This window comes from Gorilla gorilla, chromosome 6 (genome assembly GCF_029281585.2).
Source record: "Gorilla gorilla gorilla isolate KB3781 chromosome 6, NHGRI_mGorGor1-v2.1_pri, whole genome shotgun sequence".
Lineage (NCBI taxonomy): Eukaryota > Metazoa > Chordata > Mammalia > Primates > Hominidae > Gorilla > Gorilla gorilla.
The window spans coordinates 136,957,597-136,977,276 of NC_073230.2; the positions used below are offsets into that span (position 1 = coordinate 136,957,597).

Genomic DNA, 19,680 nt, shown 5'->3' on the forward strand with positions numbered 1-19,680 from the left:
AGGCTTCCAAAACAGAATCTCCTGTCTACGGATGCAGCTTGGTTATGTGAGAAGTACCTCCTAGATATATATGAAGAACAAAAATGGGGACAAAAATATCGATGATCCAGATTCACAGGAATTCAACCAGTGAAGACTGGAGAATAAAAAACACTGGGTGGGAAGGGTGTGGTGTGACTCCTTGAAGATGCCATCACACTAGCTTTTGGAAGTTCCCTGTTAGTTTCTATGACTTTTTCCTTGTTGGAGACCTGGTTGGAAAATAGTAACTTAATAAAAGATATTTGCACATTGCCCATTGTCTCTAGATCTCTCTCAACTATAATTTTTGCCCTTACCCTTTAGAGATTTCTTTTGTCAGCTTACAGAAGCCAAATCTGTCTCAAGTCTGAAATGGTCAGGTTCCTGCTTGAAAGAACATGGATGTTAGACGTCTTAGTCTGAACTTGTAGGGAAGATCTGAAGAGAGCCTTGCTTTGGGCCTGTTCACCATTGAGCATTTTTCCTACTTGCTAACTGTCTTTTGGGATAGGTAGCCCACATCCTCCATATATATGAGCAAAGGAACTAATAATCTGAAGAAAATAGTTTTTCAGTCTTCTGAGCTTTCTACCCTGTTGTTGAATCCTGTGGTGACCTTCCTTACTCATTTCTAACCTAGTTGCAAAGAAAGATATCAGCACCCTGTAGCTTTCCTTCTAGATCAGCCCCATGGTAAAACATCCCCTGCATAGCTGACAATAAGTGAGATCAGCCACGTGGTATGTTAGGAATCAATATCGGAACTCTGTCGCCTTCAGACCTCCATCCTGGCTCTTCTGAGAATGCCTGTAATTGTGGGGAAAGTATAGTCAATGTGTAAAGGGAGTAGAGGCAGTTTTCCAGCATTAAGACATTGGAGTTTTTGAGGGTCATGGGTGACAGAGGCCTAGGATACATGCCTGATGTCTCACAGTAAACAGCCATAAGGTGCCTTTTGTGCTTAGTTTATAAGATTTTATCACAGGGCCTTGAAGTTACCATAAAGAATATGTAATAAATATATGTGTGTGCATGCATGCAGGCATCTGCATGAGATATATGCCTCTACTATCAGTGAAGTAGTAGTTCCCCTTGACTTGCAATTTTAGTTGCCCATGATCAACCACAGTCTGAAAATATTAAATGGAAAATCCTAGAAATAAACAACGCATAAATTTTAAATTGTGTGCCTTTCTGAGGAGCCCCATTCAGTGAAGAGATATCTCACCTTCCAGCGTAGGCTATGAATCATCGCTTTCTCCACTGTATCCAGATTGTATACACTACCTGCATCTTAGTCTCTTAGTAGCCATCTCAGTAATTAGATCGACTGGCTATGGATGCTTGCATATTGTTATAATTGTTCTATTTTATTAGTAGTTATTGTTGTTAATCTCTTACTGTGCTAAATTATAGGTTAAACTTTATTATAGGTATGTATGTATAGGAAAAAATACAGAGTTCAGTACTATGTGCAATTTCGGGCATTTACTGGGGGTCTTGGAGCATATATTTCTTGCGGATAAGGAGGGACTACTGTATTATGGATATACTACCCTATTAATTATATTTCATTTCTTTCCTTTGCCCATGACTAAAATATATTGCAGGCTCTCTTCTTTATAGGTTTACTTTATTCTGAATATGTGCCCACATGTGTTTACCTTAAGGAAAATATTCGGCTTTTCTGATCTCCATGGATGCCTCAGAGACGGATAAAATGTAGATAGTTTGTAAGTGAAAAATGTTAAGTTCAAAGAGCTAGATAAAGATCTAAGAAACAGAGCCACTGAGTTATCTGCATCCTTTTCAGCTGGAGAATGCAGGGGTGTGTGTGTGTGTGTGTGTGTGAGTGTGTGTGTATAATGGTGTTATTCCCTGTGCCCACTCTCTTGATACTGTTGAGGCCCAGAATGTGATACCCCACAGGGTGACATTTTTACATGCCCAGAGGTCTCTTAATTTTGTCTACCTCACCCAGCTACCCACCGTCTCCCACAGCGCAGGGAGGGACTCTTTCTGGAATTTCCTATTTGACTAAGATAGCTTCTTTCCAACAGAAATGCAGTTGTCTTAAATCCCCTTTCTAGAGATCTCACCAGATAATCAGGAAAGATGTACCACTGGAGTATAATAGAGAGTGGGCACCATCACCATGCTCAGACTTTTCATCTATAGTTCTGAGGGCAGCTCTGAGGGATTAACCTGGGAGACTATTGGCTTAATAAGACAACCTTTGTTTCTGTGCAGCTTCACTTCTCCCCTTCCAGTAATGTCTGCCTCCCACTCTCTGGGTCCATTTATTCTCCCTGAAGATTTACTGCTCCTCAAAGAATTACCACATTCCCCATCTCACCCCTCCCCTATGAAGAGGGGTACATAAGCTTCTGTTCCACCCTAGGTTATTGGATAATCATTCTATGATTCCCTCCATGCTATGCACATTAAAATTAAATTTTATATGCTCTTTCTTTTGTTAATCTGCCTTTCGTCAGCTGATTTTTAGGGAACCTCCAGAGGGCAAAGGGGAAGTTTACCCTCAGCCCCTATAATATTTTTATTCATTTAACCCAGGTTCTTTTTTATCAAGTAGTATATTCCTTTTAAGTTAGCTCTACTTATGGGCACCAAATATTCAAAGTCACAGAATGCATGAATGAGTGAGAAAGAGTATATATGTATATGGGGAAAGTTTTATCTTTATTGTCCCCGTTGAAATATGCATTGCCTTTGGCTGTAAATATAACTGGACAGGCAAATGCATAACACACAGTCTGGTTCTCTCATTGAAAAGCTTGCTCTGCTCCTTCATGGTTTGACTCTATGGAAAGTTAGCGGTGGTTGGTGTTTGGTGTCAAATGGAAACAATTTTTTTTGTTTTTGAGACAGTCTCACTCTGTCACCCAGTCTGGAGTGCAGTGGTGTGACACTCTGTCACCCAGTCTGGAGTGCAGTGGTGTGACCATGGTTCACTGTAGCCTTGATCTCCTGGACTCAAGAGATCCTCCTGCCTCGCCCTCCCAAAGTGTTAGAATTATAGGCATGAGCCACCACAACAGCCAAAACAATTCATTCTTAAAGCAGTTGGGGCAGAGGCTGGACGCAGTGGCTCATGCCTGTAATCTCAGCACTTTGGGAGGCCAAGGGGAGAGGATCACTTGGGCCCAGGAGTTCACAACCATCCTGGGCAATATAGCAAGCCCCTGTCTCTACAGTAAAAATTCTAAAATGAGCCAAGCATGGTGGCATGTGCCTGTAGTCCTAGCTACTCAGGAGGCTGGGGTAGGAGGATCCCTTAAGCCCAGGAGTTTGAGGCTGTAGTTACTATGATCATACCACTGCACTGTAGCCTGGGTGACAGGGCATGACCCTGTCCCTTTTATATATGTTAAAAAAAGGAAAAGCAATTAAGGCAGATCAAAGGCATATGTGCTCAGAGGGGTAGTCTGGCTTGGGGTGTCAGAGCCCCATAGGAGGGGAAGGAAGGCAGGCAGGAAGGGAGGGAGGGAGGGAGGGAGGGACGGAGGAGAAAAGAGGAGAGGAGAGAGGAGGGGAGGGGAGGGGAGGAGAAGAGAGGGGAGAGGAGAGGAGAGGAATTTAATTATTTTGGACATAGAGCACTGGAACATTATTTTCCTAGCCAAGTTTTCCCAGCATGTAATCAAGGACGATAACTTTCTGCATGCTTTCCCAGCTTTTGTCTTCCTCCTTTCAATTATCTGGGACTTCAATTTAAAAAGAGAATGAAAGGGAGGGAGAGAAAGTGGAATCAGCCTAGATCCATGTACTTGACTGTCTCATTCATTTCTTTTGGCTGCTAATGAAAGGTCAGGAAATTTTCCCCTGGCTAAAGATGGCTCAGAACCTGACACTACTGAGTTGATCAGTTGCCCAGTAAGAAAAGAGAACATTAAATTGTGTGCCATGACATTATGCTGCTTTAGACAAATTTATAAATTCTGCTTTCTTGAGTGTATCAGTAATTCTACTCCAATTACACATGTCTGGCCTGAATGGATAATTCACAATCGGCATATAAAAAGGGACCTAACAACCTTGGAAGTCTAACAGTAAGCCATCACTCTCCATGTCAGCTGGAAACAAAAAGAGAATTAGTGCTAGGACTGAAATGCTTCTCCAAACTAAAAGAGATGTTTAGGGTTCTATTAAAAGTCAACAGTTTCCATTAGGCATGATCAGGTGGTTCCTGATATAAACAAACACAGGTGACATGGGTCTCACAGGCAGTCTTGCCCAAAAGATAGACGAGCAGTTGACATCTTCCCCTCTAGTTAATTTCCATGCAAGCAGGTTGTAATATAAGCTCAAACTTAGCCACTATAAGATAGTAGTGAAACCGTGGGGTCCAATATTATGCCAACATGGAGAAAATATGTTCCATACCCATACAAGAGAACAGGAATCCTAGGGGGTAAAATTCAATTGTAGTAGGCCTTAATTGTTTGATCATATTTTTGCCTGCCTTCCCTACCTCTAACAATATTGGAAGTAACAATATATTGACAATTGATAATTTGTCTAAAACTGTCCAGTTTACTTCACAATGTGTGTTTGTGTTAATTTTGAAACCACTTAAGCTTATAGAAAAGTTGCACATAACTGTACAAAGAGCATACCTTTCAACTATTTTAAGAGCAACTGGCCGATCTATTGTACCTCTCCTCAGATAATTTATCGTGCATTTTCTATGAGGCAGGACATTTTCCTGCATACTCAAAAAACATTAGAACTTGGATATTAACATACTGCTATCATCTAATCCACAAACCTACTCAAATTTTGCCAACTGTTCTAATGGAATACTTCAAGAAAACGATCTAGTTCAGAATCAGGTGTTGCAGTTAGAGGTCATGTCACTCTAGTCTGGAATAGTTCTTCAGTCTTTCTTTGACCATCATGGCCTTGACACTTCTGAAGAGTACAGGTCAGTTATTTTGGCTTGTCTGATGTTTCTTCATGACCATAAAGTTAAGCACTGATTCATCATTTATTGATGATGGTAGTCTTGATCATTTGATTTGAGTCGTGTCTACCAGGCTTCTCCACTGTAAAGGTACTATTTTACTCTTTCTAATTAATAGATATTTTGTGAGGAGACACTTTGAACTACATAGTTTTCACCTCTCATTAAACTCCCAAGCTATTTATTTGTTTATATTAGAATGAATTCATGGAATCTCATTTTATTCAAACAGTTATAATCCACTACTACTGTTCTTTGACACTCAAATTGTTCCCAATTTGGCCAGTAGGAGCCAGGACTTCTGTGTCCTTTGGACATGTCTCCTATCTTTTTTTGAGCACTTCTTTGTTTTCTGGTACTACATGTTCCAGGCTTATCTTGTACTGTCTTCCCCAGATCTGAAATTAGCCATTTATCTAAGGAGCCCACATTTCCATCTATATTTATTTTTATATGTTTATTTCTAAATCTATCTATATCTATTGAAAACCATGTGTGGCAGTCATGAAAATGTGCCTCCTGGATCTCCAACTGCAGGAAACATAATAGACTGACAGCCCAGCTGCTGTGCTTTGAAATCAATCACTGCTACTTCAGCCAAGGCTATGCTTCCCACCAGCTGCTCCCAGCCAATAGCGGAGCGCAATAGAGATACTAAGGCAGGCCTATTGCTGAGGGACATAGGGTTCCTCTGACGGACAATTTTGACTTCTTATCAAGCTTTGACGAAACTCTTTGGAACAGGCCCATAGCTCAGACGTTCCCTATCTAACCTTCCTTCATTCCCTCCATTCTGCACAGGGGTTTGACCTGCACTGCAGTCTGTTGGCTCTTCCCAGGCCTCCTGGGGTTCCCTTCCCACCTTCCTTGAGATGAGTTTTCTCCAATTAATCTCTTGCACATCTAATCCTTCTTGGCACGTGCCTCTTATAGAACCTGAACCAACATACCATGAGTTCACACAAATACCTAAAATTCCAATCCACTGCTACAGGGTTCATTCTAGTTTTCTTCCTTTCCGTATTTGTATATACCTACTCTGACAGTGAGAAACCTGGCTTATCCTTAGTGCTTTCACTGGTAGGATTGATATTCCTTAGTGTAACCAATCTTGTAACACTGATGTCACCCCTCCCAAGTGGACACTCAGTCTTTAATGCCTGGCTATGGAGCCACCTTCCATGTGGATGTTTGCACCCAGCTTGAACTCTGATACCTTGTATGAGTGATCATCCTTACCTTCCTATGGGGCTCTGACACCCCAAGCCAGACTACCCTATACTTTGTGCAAAATACTGTGCTTGGAACTGGGATATAGAGCAAGAAAAGCATGGCCCCTGCCCTCACAGAGTTTATCACTCACCAAGGAAGATAAACAATGAATGAATAATTGCCATATATTGTGATGGTGTATCACATGGGGAACCCACCAAGAAGAGAACACATGTGGTTCTCATATGCATCGCACGTAGTGAATGCCCAATAGTGATGGTTGTTATCATTTCATGTATTTTTACTCTTGTTACCGCTAAGCACCAGCATCACAACTGTTCCTCCAGGAGAAATCTATAATTAGGGGATAAGAAGCTAAGAGGACATGGCTTAGATGCTGAGCTTTAAAGGAAAGAGAGAAGAAAGTTAGTGGGCAGGGTGTGGAGTGATTTGGGAATCTAAGGCCTCAGGAACTCCATATGGCAGGTCTTAACTGGTTTGTAGACATTTGCTGATAGGATAAAGAAGGCAGGGACAAGGAAGAGTAGAGAAAGTGCCCTTGGTTTTTCCTGGCCAGGCAGGTACTCAGCAATTCTGTGTATTGATTTGAGCAGCATTAACTGGGGTGGATCATTAAACATTTGTGTTGTTTTTCTTTATATATCAAAGCTTGTTTGTGTGAATTTTTCCTTGCCTGCTCTGCCATTCCCACTTTCTCCTCCAAACCCCATGTATTTACTGTAAAATGTCAATGCTCAGTAATTCAAAATGCAGTCACAAATATTTCTTTGTTTTCTTGGCATTTAAAACAGCCAGGACATCTCAAACTATCAAAAGTGGAGTTGTCCCCCATGCCACTCCCCAGCCTTCTTACTAGCTCTTTGATGGGTGGAGCCTCTCTTGTTCCCTGCTGGGGCCCCTTAGTGACAACCTTAGTTAAATCCTCACCATGTATCAACATCTACATCTGCTGATTTGAGGCTGTTGCCTTCTCCATGCTGCCAAACACAACTCTGTGATAATGACAGCATTTGCCAGCACGCTTATGTGGTGACTCAGGAGACAGGGTGGCCAGCAAAGCAGCCTCTTTGTGGGAGTGGATTTTGAGAAGTGCTAATTCCGTGGCGGTTTGGAGATATTAATACCGTGCTGGCAGTAGATAAACAGACATCCGAGGGGCATATAATGAGAAGATAATCAGCCACTGCATCTTTTCCTCCTTGCTCTACCAACACATTTATTTTTTCTTCTTTAAAAAAAAAAAGCATGTTCTCCTGGGTTTTGACGAATAGAGCCCTTAAATTGCGTAAACATGCACAGATACTGGTTGGTTCAGCTCCCAGCATCCCCACAGTATGACTTTCTAAGAACCACTGGTGTGTTAGGAGTTAACCACATTTTCAAACAATACTCAGTCATAGCATATGGCACGGTAGCCTATTGCTTACCATAGCCTCTCCCTAAAGGGCAGCAAACCAGATGGTATGAGTAGGGCCTTTGGTGTAATTATGACAGACAGAAAGAAAGACATAACCACCATTCTCCCTCAATAATATCATGCCTCTTGTTTTCCAGTATTTGCCGTAGTTAATTATACTTAATTTTTGAAAATTTGTTTTTGCAGTTTGATTGTTCATAACAAAGTTCCCTTTCCAGGTTGGGGAGGAACCATTCAAATATGTATCATTAAGTGTCTGCATATCATTTCCCATCCATCCTTCTCTAGCTAGTAGATGCAGGCCACATAGAGTGGCATCTCTCATTCCCAAGTGTGAGCAATTTTCTTATTCTGGCAAAAAAAAAAAAAAAAAAGATTTGTTGCATTTGAGAATTACTTTGCATTAGAGTCTAACCTGAGATTTTTTGTAGCTCCCATGGAGTATTGCTCCAAAACTGGTCATCTCAGATTTTATACTGTTTACTTTCTTTGTTCCCCATCTTGATTTGCTTTTTTCTTTCTTTTTTGAGATAGGGCCTCATTCTGTTACCCATGCTGCAGTGTAGTGGTGTGATCACAGCTCACAGCAACCTCAAACTCCTGATCCTCCTCCCTCAGCATTCCAAGTAGCTGGAACTACAGGCATGCACCACCATACTCGGCTAATTTTTAAATTTTTATTATGGAGATGGGGGTCTCATTGTGTTGTCCAGGCTGCTCACAAACTCCTGGGCTCAAGTGATCCCAGCACCCGGGCCTCCCAAAGTGTTGGGATCATAGACATGAGCCACAGCACAAAGAATTTCCTTTCTACTAGAATGCCTCCCTCCTGCCTGCCTCTTCTCTCTTCATTCATAGTCTTATCTTTTCCAAGCCCACTTTGGGTAGAAGATCTACTCTCAGGAGTTCTTATAAGAGAAACACTTCGTTATGTAAAACCAATGTTTCTAACGTTGCCAAACTAAAAGAAGACATTTTCTGGTTGTTCTGTCGGCTAGAAAGATTTTGAGAAATTTAGGTCATGCTTTTATATGTTCCATTTTTTTCTCTATGTGCCTAATATTTTATAGCAGACTTTTCTTGAGGGCAGTGGCTTGTTTATAACATTCTGTAAATAGCCTGGTGCAATGTGGGCTTTTTACAGATTTTTTTTTTTTTTTTGCTAGTTTTTAATATATGGATTGATACAGCATCTGACTGTACTAACCAGAAAAATGCTGAGCTAGGGAACTTTGTTATTTAACCTTTTATTTGGATTTCTAGCTTAGCAACTCACAGGTCTTGTAACGTTGGCTTCTCTCTCCCTCTGCCAGAATGCGTTAAGACCTCCAGGTGCTAACTATTATTATTTCTGTTGACTGAGCCCCATATGCACTTCTAGTGCTCACTGACCTATCTTTTCTGTTGCAGAAACATTGCTGAGGCTCTTGTCAGCAAAGGTCTAGCCACAGTGATCAGATACCGGCAGGATGATGACCAGAGATCATCACACTACGATGAACTGCTTGCTGCAGAGGCCAGGTAAGACCAAACATTACTTAACACATGGGCACCCACACCCTCACTTTTTTCTTTCCCAGTTTTGTGCCTATACCTGAGCAGAATGTGTTGGAAAATAATATGCTGAGAAAGCATGTATTATTATTCCAGATTTTCCCCATGAAAAGAAGGACACACTTTGAACTTGCTGTCTAATTTTGTTTAAGTGCACTTGGTCTTCCATTTTAAAAAATATGTAAAATAGGTATATATTAGATATGATCTCCCTTTGTAGCTGTATAAAAGAAAGCATGAATGAGTGCTCTATAGGAGATATGTTTATCATCATTCTGGGACTGTGAAGCCGTGCTTATGTCTGTAGTACATTTGCCTCTGTTTCTTACCTCCAAAGGCCTCTACTCCTAGCCCCTCCCATTTACCACCTCTAGACCTTTTGTCATGTACAAAGGAAAGAAAACATTTATTAGGAAATGAGTTTTAGTTTCAAACACTTCTGACAGCTGGCAGGAGACCATTTGAGAAGCCCTGTGACATTTTACTTTTGTCCTTCATCCCTGTGGCTTGTTGCCCCAAGGACATGCATGCTGCTCAGCAGTATTTCTGGCCATTGTCATCCCTCAAGGCTCTTACTCAGGGAGTCTTTTGTCACTGGGTAGTGTGGTAGTTGAGTGATTCCCAGACTTCCTGGGAAACAGAGCAAGAACTGAGCTACTTATTGCTGAACTGACTTGGATAGCTCAGCAGACTGCTTGGACTCAACCAAAATATATCCATTGTTTAAACGTGATTTCAGAGGCCTGCCTCACTCAGCAGTTTTTCCATAGCCTCTAGGACCCATTTAGTTCTAGGAGTTTGGTAATTGTCAGGTTATTTTCTATAGTTAGAGGAGGAATGATTCTGGGCACATGTTATCTAATCTCGGCTTCAGATTTTGTCATTGAGATCACTTCTCTTGCTCTTTGGCCCATAACATTGCCCTGATATGTGACATTTACCTCTAACACCGTGTCACATCCTGATGGATAGAGCATCTGTAGAATGTCACACAGAATGTCAGCCGAGAAATCAGTCTGTCAGGCTGCTGTGGCTTTTGGATTCTTTCTTGTGCGCTTTTCCCAATAGACCCTGTTGAGGACCTCATTCTTAAGTACAAAGAATCCAGTGAAAATACTCACATCTTTGGTTGTTTAAGGCTCATTAATGGTCATTTAAAATATGTAGTTCGTGATTGGTGTTTTCTCATAAACCTCCTTACTTTCTTCTCTCCCTACCTATATTATCAGTAAGCAAGACAGTCCCAAAGAACTCATGATGAGAAATGTGATCATGATTTCTCATGATCTTGGTTCTGTTTTTTTTTTTTTTAATTTTTTTAATTTTATTTTTTGTGAGTATATAACAGATGTATGTATTTATGGGTTACATAAGATGTTTTGATACAGGCATGCAATGAGTAATAATCACATTATGTAAAATGGGGTATCTGTCCTCTCAAGTATTTATCCTTCATGTTACAAACAATCCAGTTATACTCTTTTAGTTATTTTGAAATGTACAATTAAATTATTATTGACTATAGTGACCCTGCTGTGCAATCAAATACTAGGTCTTATTGATTCTTTCAAGCTATTTTTTTTTTGTACCCATTATCCATCTCTACCTCTCCTCCACCTTCTCGCTACCCCTCCCAGCCTTTGGTAACCTCTCTACTTTGTGTTTCCATGAGTTCAATTGTTTTGATTTTTAGATCCCACATATAAGTCAGAACATGCAGTGTTTTTTCTCTCTGTGCCTGGCTTATTTCACTTGGGATTATGACCTCCAATTCCATCCATGTTGTTGCAAATGACAGGATCTCATTCTTTTTTAATGGCTGAATAGTACTCCCTTGTGTATAAGTACCACAGTTTCTTTATCCGTTCATCTGTTGATGGACACTTAGGTTACTTCCAAGTTTTGGCTGTTGTGAACGGGGCTGTAGCAAACATGGGAGTACAGATATCTCTTCGATATACTAATTTCCCTTTTTTAGGCGGTATATACCCAGCAGTGTGATTGCTGGATCATATGGTAGCTCTATTTTTAGTTTCTTGAAGATCCTCCAAACTTTTCCCCGTAGTGGTTGTACTAATTTATATTCCCATGAGCAGTGTACGAGGGCTCCCTTTTCTCCACATCCTCGCCAGAATTTATTGCCTGTCTTTTGGATATAAGCCATTTTAACTGGGGTGAGATGATACCTCACTGTAGTTTTGATATGCGTTTCTCTGATGATCAGTGATGTTGAGCACCTTTTCACACGCCCGTTTGCCATTTTTATGTCTTCTTTTGAGAAATGTCTATTCAAATATTTTGCCTATTATTTTAATTGGATTATTAGTCTTGGTACTGTTTGATCATCCAGCTCCAGTAGGAAATGGAACAATTACTAAATTATCCATGGGATTTGGGAGGTGGGTCCATGCTGGGCATATTCAGCCCAATCTGATGGTAACTTGAAGAACAGGTTATGCATTTCCAGAGTAGCAGGAGCCCTCAGCAATACAGTGGAACGTATAGTTATATTTTCCACGCAGGCTTCACACTGCCACCAGTGAATATGTTAATTCTGACAGGCAGGTAAGCATGGAAATAATTTGCAGGGCTGCTCTGGAAAGTGAGGCCAGAATAAGCTCTCTTATTATGCTGTTAGAAATAGCCATGTTGTGCTATAATACTTAATGAGTATTCATAGATAGTGAAAATTTTTTAAGTTTTAGGTTTTAAAATGAAAACAGCCTTTTTAGTCTAGTGCTTATTTTGTGCAGAAGTAATGTAACAAGATGCTTGCTTGTTAAGGCAGTGAGCTGCCTAGAGATAATTGTGTTGAGCCATTGCTTTCAGACTGATGGTGAGAAAATTGGCTTCAGGGTCATTGCACTGTTGCAGGTTGAGTAAACGGAGAGAATTAACCACTTCCCTATGCCCATGAGGCATTGCCATAAGGAAATACAGGCCCCATAAAGAATGGGGAGAAATACTCAGCATGAACTGTGATGAATTTTTATTTGGAGCAGTCTTGTCAGTGAGCCCCAGGACTCTAAGCCTGGTGCCATCTTCTCGATGCTAACTCCCAGGAAAGTGAAGTCAGATTCAAGAAAGATCAGAATGCTTGCTAGATAGGAATGGTGGTTTTGTAGCCATTAAAAAAGATTTTCAGTGCAGAATCCCCATCCTCATGGTTTGGTGTTTTGTTTCGGTGGCTGTGGTTGTTTTGAGACAGGGCTTTGCTCTGTGTCCAGGCGGGAATGCAGTGGCACAATCATGACTCACTGCAGCCTCCCTTTCTTGAAAATGGTAAAGTTGACCACTTTTCAAGACCACCTATGTCCTGACACTGGCTTATTTGAGTTTGCCTTTAGTTTGAAGCACCTCGTTCTCCTATGACACATTCCCCATGTTCCCTTAGCATTCTTCTCACCTCTCTCACGTTACAGCGTGTCAGAGCTCTTTCACTGCTGCTTCTGCCCCTTATCTGGCCAGGTATTGAATATTATCTGAGTTTAGGGTTGTTTTTTCCTAGATAGATTAGCTGTATGTTTTCTAGGTGAACTCTGCTTTGTGATTTTATGCCCCTGTCAATGCATTTTCTCTACCTCCCAGCTTCGTGTCCTCTGCAGATCTCATTAGTGAGTTGTTTACTCCTTTTCTGGGCCCTGAATAAAACCCCTAAACAAGAATGGCTTTGGTGTTGACCCCAAGTCTCTCACTGCTTGAACTGTCACTTAACTGTCTTTTGTTTATTATTCTTCAGCCACTTTTTAATCTTCAGCGATTGTGTACTGAACCAAGCCAGTTTGAATTAATTTCCCAAGCAAAATTTCTTAAGGTACTGTATTTAATGCTTTGGCAAAAGCCAAATTCATAACATCTGCCACATTCATATCAGTCATTCATTCTGACACTCTTTAGGTAAATAATAGGTCAGGTGGCAAGGCATCATTCTGCTCTGTTCCTCCCTACCAGGGTGTTGATTCCAACAGACTTCTTTGACCCTGGTTATTGCTGGTGATATCGGCAGTGGTGCAGAGTGCTCTTCTGTTGACTTTGCTTTCCAGTGCACTGCTTGGCCATTATACTTTCAGAGAAACATTGTAAGCTTTGGGGAAAGGGCAGCCCATTAAACTTGTCTGACTTAGGTCAGCACAGCTGCCTGCCTAGAAGTTGATGAGCTTTCTCAGGGCTCTGCAGCCCCTACTTCCTCTGCAAAGGGATATGATCTGCCAACCTTTCTCATATCATTTCATGGGCGCTCAGGGAGTGATGTGGTAGGCACTCATTGGGAGACTAGATGAGACAGAGGGGGAAGAAGAATACCAATTTGCAGTTTGCCTGTTGCTTTCAAGCATATCCACCTGCCTGCATAGAAACAAACTCTACCACATCAGCAGCTCTGTTCAGTTCGCTGACCCTTCAGCGCTCCTTTACTCAGGTGCCTCTCTGCTTCTGGGAAACCCTCATAATGTCTTAAATACATGGCCCATCTAGAGGAAGTCACATCTTTTTTTGTTTAAAGGGTAAATAAACCTCACATTCCCAAAAGGCGGCCTTTCGGCCTTCTGGCCTTCCTTTCCAGCTCTGTTGTCTATCATCAGCTGACCCCTGCCTCATTACCTTATGTCCTAGCAAGATAAGGTTTTGGCATTTTCTCATATACTCTCAGGTCTTGTTTATCTCATAGACTTCGTTGAAAAGCCCTTGATGTTGTCCCACAGTTCTGAGAGTTCCAGTGTGTGTAGCCTCTGTTTTTTGTCCCTCCCTCCCCCCCCCCCCGAATTTAGGTGCAGCTGACCCACAGTTCTCTGTGACACTCCTGAACTTGGTCTCCCTTTTTAGAAGCATCATATGGACTCCTTAGGGAGTGTGAAACATTATTTCTGTTCTGCATGTTCCTGTTTGATTCCCATATTGACTTTCCAGCATTTCCAGTTCTTCTTTTTGTTTTAGTGTTTCTCAGTTAGCTGGCCTGCTACATATGCCTAGTCTTGACGAGCCTTCCAAACTTTAGGCAGAGCTTTTTAACTTCTTCAGGGAATATTCCGTATATCCTTCGGCGGTATTTCCAAGATAGTGAGTCATTACCGGGACCCTTTTTACTTTCTGAAGTGTCATAAAAATCTTTCATATGCTCTATTTTATGTATTTGGTGTAACACATCCAAGTTTTGATTTTGGAGAGGCCAGAATGTGAATTTTGTCATCATGCTAGATGTCTTCCAAGTGGAGCTTTTGTTGAGCATGTTATGGACACTGAATACAAGTTGGTAATGTTTAGAGTCCGATCAAAACGTGGCTGTGTGCTGTTTTCTTTATACATGGGGGATATCATCTATGTACATCTTCTGATGCTACCAGTAGCTTTATTTTAAGAATTCCTAGAAATTGTTAGAATCTGGCTCTTTGCAGGAAAACACAGAAGTTATGTTAGTTCAGAAGTTGGGGCTTTATTCCTTTAAGGTATCTTTTAATTCTAAGATTTGCAATTTCAAGATCGGATGTATATATTCAGAAAAGAAATTGATGCTCCAGCCTGACTGTAGGAAAGCAATTGTATTGAACAACCTAGTGTCTGAGCAGATTTAAATGAATTTAGATTCATTCTGGTCATACATAATGAAGTTAGGGTTATCTCAGGAGAAGAGAAAAGGGCAGGCTCTCTCTTATCTTTTCATGTGTATTCTATTTCTTGCCTGGCACACTGCAGATTTAGAAAACCATGGTGGTGTCATCCATCTTTGAGAGGCAAGTGTGAACCTGCCCTCATCTCAGCGTCGCCTTTGCTACTTCTCTTCCTGGTCCCCTGAAGGACTCATTTTTCTGATTCAGCAAACCCTCTTTCTAAAAAACAAAAAACTAGCACTCCAGCCTTGCTGTGTTCTACATCTCCAATCTCCAAACTCCAAACCCCATAAGCACCAGTCTCTTGCTTTTTTTAGTGAGGCTGGCAGTGCCCTCATATTGTAGGCTTCTGTGTTTGAACCTGTAGGAAATCTGCGCTGGCATTTCTGTCACAGACTTTAGTCAAAAAGCTATAAACATATCGATAACTCTTTCTTTCTTAAACCAATATCCCTGGCTATTATTAAGAGGGATTCAGTATTAATTGCATATCTCTCTTGGTAACGCAGTTAATGGGGGCCACAGTGGGCTTTCTAAGTTCCATATGTTTGTAGCAGTGACTTGTAAATATATTTTGCAATTCCATTGAATGAAGAGCTTCCACTGGGAAGGAAATGCTCTTGGTCTTCCACCCTGGACTTAGCTAGAGGAGCTCTCCCTTTTTTCTGATTTATAGGGAAGTTTTTCCATAAAATTTCAATAAATGGAAAAAGTGATGTGTGCCTTAAAAAAAAAAAGAAGAAAGAAACTATTGACTGGTCCTTCATATCTGTGTCTTCAGTTTTACTAGCATTCACATACTGGTTATGAATGGAATGTGAAGAGTTACTTGCCAGCATTTTCTGTTGCTAAGTTAAAAGATAGAATTTTAGGACTCTGAAATGGAAGAGGCGTATATTGGTTTGACACTATTGTGATTTGTTAAATGTTTTGAAAAGAAAATTTCATTTCTATACCAGTCTGTTTAGACAATTGGCATTGAATTTATGTGTTTTGAAACTTTAAAACTGATATATCCTATCACAGAGTGTAGATTAAATGGGTTAATCAGTTCTCCAAGAAAGCATATCTTTCCTCTGTCAGAAACAGTGGTCAAGGCTGGTCTGTGTTGTATGTGGTGGCTTTGCATTCATTTCTTCTCTTTATTCCTTTTTTTTTTTTTTTTTTTTTTTGAGTGTATCCTGGCTTCCAGGCATGGGCGATAATAGCGGTGAACAAAAAAGATAATAGACTCAACCCTTTACAAAGCATGTAATCTCAGAGGGACAGGCATTAAATAATTTTATTAGTACTGCTGGATATTGCTGTTTTTCCTATTTCTTCTGTTTTCTTACCTGTTTTCTTAGCCCTCCCTCTTTCCTCCCTCTTTATTTTTGACACTGCTTGCCTTACATCTTTTTTATGCCATCTCTCATTTCTATTAAATTGTCCTGTGAGAGTATATTCCTGAAATTCATCTTCTCTGTCCAGCCTCTGTTCTTATCTTCTCAACAGTTTAATGGTATGGCTTTTAAATAAACCATGATTTCTCACTTTCAATCTAATGACCTCAACAAGTGAAAATTCTTTTTGAATAAAAGTAGAACCTATTGAATATGGTGAAAAACAGAGCTCTTACTTGAAATTTAATGGTAGATTCCTGTAACACCAGGGTACTGTTGGATTTTTAGCTCAAGCATCATAGGAAGCAGTAGTTCGGTGCCTTACGACTGCCCTCTTCACCCTCTGCATTACATCATGCCAGTACAGGTTGAAAGCCAGCACAGAGGAGGAGACTGGCCTTTCTCTTAAATGTCCTAATGGCTTCCGTTCTTTTTTAACTTTGGAAATGCACACCCCACCCTACATTTTGGGGTTGCAGTTAAGTGTCACGATCATGAGGTTGCTAACTGGCTTCAGCACGTGTCATTATGTGTCTGTGGAGGGTTTCGCTGTTGGGGAGTAGGGAAGATAAGTTTTTGCAAGTGGATGTGTTAACAGGAAAATGCATTAAAAGAGCTGGTGTTGGGAAGTGATTTGACGATGCAGCTGAACGTGGGGAAATTTAGCTTTTCCCTTTCTTCAGAAAAGATGATGCACTCAACATCCAAATAGCAGTAATCAATCTGCATTTAAGGCAGCACAAATGGCCACTTCTGGAGAGCTGTATGATGTCTCCATTTCCAAATAGTTTTCTCCTTCAGGATATTAAGAGGATCTGTTCACTCCCTCCATCGCATCCTTCTCTTCCCTCCCCACCCCTAGTTCCTTCTGACGTAACTCATGCTGTGAGACTTTTCTTTATGATTCATGAGGGGCTGGGGTATAGCTGACGCCCTTTAGCTTTATCTCCTGTCTTGACTAGCAAGCCGTGGGTAGTCCTGCAGATCATGGGTGGATGATTAACTGCTGGAAAGCAGTCCTCCTTGGCTCTGTTCTGTAATCATTAGTCTACACTGGTTGTATTCCTTCAGAGAGGATGTTGTTCTAGGCTAAACTTCCTACATGAATTAGCCATAAATGTGCCTTCCCCCACCCCCATCCGCCAAAATAGGTTCAGCTATGACCACTTATCTGTCCAGAGCCACTTGTCTATTTTCTTCCGTCTCACTCTCCTCTTGGCTAAGAGGCTCTTGCTTCTTTCACACAACCCAAAATATTTGATATGTTGGAAGGTTCTTGTACTGGGAATATAATTTCAATCCAAAATAAATTGTAACTATAAAGTGATAACACTTGACCGTTGACTTTCTTGAATGTCTTACAGCTTGCTTCCCTAAACCAGTGGCTCTCAGACCAGGCACATCACTATCGTTCGGAAACTTGTTAGAAATGTGAATTCTCAGCACCCTGCCCCCTGCAGTCTAACACATTCTTTAGGTGATTCTGATGCACACTAAAATTTGAGAAGCACTGCCCTAATCAGTTCCTGATCATTGTAAAACAAATCAAAGTGTATGCCCTTTCATGGAAGATTGCTCATTTAATCTTCATTGTAATTGGAATTACAATCGTGGTTATAAGTAACAGAGAACAAGGCATGGAATGGATGAGCTTTGGATTTCTATAGTATGTCCCAGCTCTTTATTCCCCTTGACTCCTGTCTCTTTCCCCCTTCCTCAGACTCTGAGTTCATGGCTCCTTAATTCGATTCCTTCTGAATAGCCTCCACCAGCTCTTGGCTAATTTAATGTGAAATCATCTCGAGTGTTACAGTGCTTGCTTGCTTTGGCTCATCTGCAGCGTCAGGTGGCTGAGTGGGTTGGAGAGCTGAGTCTCTATTAGGCATATCCCTATCATGCTTCTGCTCTAATCCTTAGAAGTCTCTCAGGAGGACTATAGTTCAAATAATTAATCACTGATACATCAATGCACAGAATTTTGTAGCTGATTGTGAACGGGAAATCCGCTTCATAGCTTTCTTTCATTTGCAGGATTCTTTACATCTAAATTTCTTGTAAACTTCCTTGTGGATTTCTGTTTTATCCTAAGCTGCTTCTGACTCTGCCTCCCGCCAGCACCCTCCAACTTTGGGCCCAGAAGTTGAGAAGAATTACTTGCCATTGCTCTTGTTTTTGCATCAAGGTCAGAGAGCCAAATCTCTGGAGTATGACAATGAATTTTTTCCAGTAAGTCAGAATAAATGTAGCTCACATTGGAAAACCATTTTCCAAACTGAACATTGTCACAGAATTGTTGCTTTTCACTCAGTCAAAAGACACATTAAAGTTTTCTGTAACTGATGTGTTTGTGTTATGTAACAAGTATTTTATCAGGTATTTTGGGGGTAAAAACAAAAACACAGGATCTAGAGGTGATTTCAGTGAACAAGTAAATAATTACAAATATAGTTACAAAAATGGAGAATATATGTGGGTAGTTGGGATTCATAGGGAAAGGAGCACCCAGATTGATGGGTTATCCACCAATAGAGTCCACAAGAGAAGGCATGTTCTGTTTGGTTTGCTTTGGTAAAGGGAGATGGAAAGCAAATGCCAATTTCTTGTCCTATGACAGCAGTTCCTTATCCTAAGGAAGTAATTGGCAAGGTGCTCTAGAAGTTATTCCTCATGGCATTATCTATAGTAGTAGAACTATTCACATAAATATCTAGCAACAGGGGATTGATTAAAATTTTGAACCATACATCCATATATGATGGATTTCCTGTGCACCTATTAAAAGTGGTACTTAAACGGTGTTTTTTTCTTGAAATAGGATTATGAGTCATTGTTTCCTGAAATTTTTTTCTGATGAACTTTGTAATCAGAACAGCAAAAACTATAAAATCAGTGTCATTGAGGCAGTTTTGAGTAATCTACCTTCCTGAGGCCCTATCCTCTCAAGAAGACTTTAGACTGCTCATAACCACTACTACCCAGCTCTAATAATCCTTTGATCCTAATCTGGGATAATAGAGTTTGCAACTGTGTTCCCCTCATCTCTAGCATTGAGTTGGTTGTTCTCTGCCTTGGAGTTCATAATCCCTTTCCTCCCCCTTACCTGCCACTGTAGATCCATTGTCATACCCAGCACAATAGCATGTATCTTCATTCCTTCCTTATATTAGCTTTAGACGAGATGATGACCTAGAGTTCTTTGTTATTTGCTTCACTGCCTCATAATACCTACTGACTCATTAGTCCACCCACCTCCCCTTGACCGTAGGACTCAATTTCCTCATTTCCAGTCTATGCACTCTCAATCTTTTCTGTCTTTCTCATCAGTAATTCTCAATTACATTGAAAATGCAGCTGCATAATCTTAGTGCCCCCACCTACCATTCTGCACCTGCTCCTGCTCCTTCCTCCAGCTGCCAAGTAACCAGGAGAAAGGCCGAAGGAATTGTTTATTGCTACCATGTTGCACTGATGTCTGTATTTGGTTCA

The 19,680-nt window shown here is 40.8% G+C and overlaps 1 protein-coding gene across 1 annotated transcript in view; it reads left to right on the top strand.

Annotated features, from left to right (window-relative positions):
• The window catches only part of SND1 (staphylococcal nuclease and tudor domain containing 1), a 437,174-nt gene that overhangs the window by 227,291 nt on the left and 190,203 nt on the right, over positions 1-19,680 (top strand). The window contains exon 13 of the mRNA XM_004046157.5: positions 9,066-9,176. Within this exon, the coding sequence (XP_004046205.1) occupies positions 9,066-9,176 (111 nt within the window). The remainder of the gene's footprint in view (positions 1-9,065; positions 9,177-19,680) is intronic.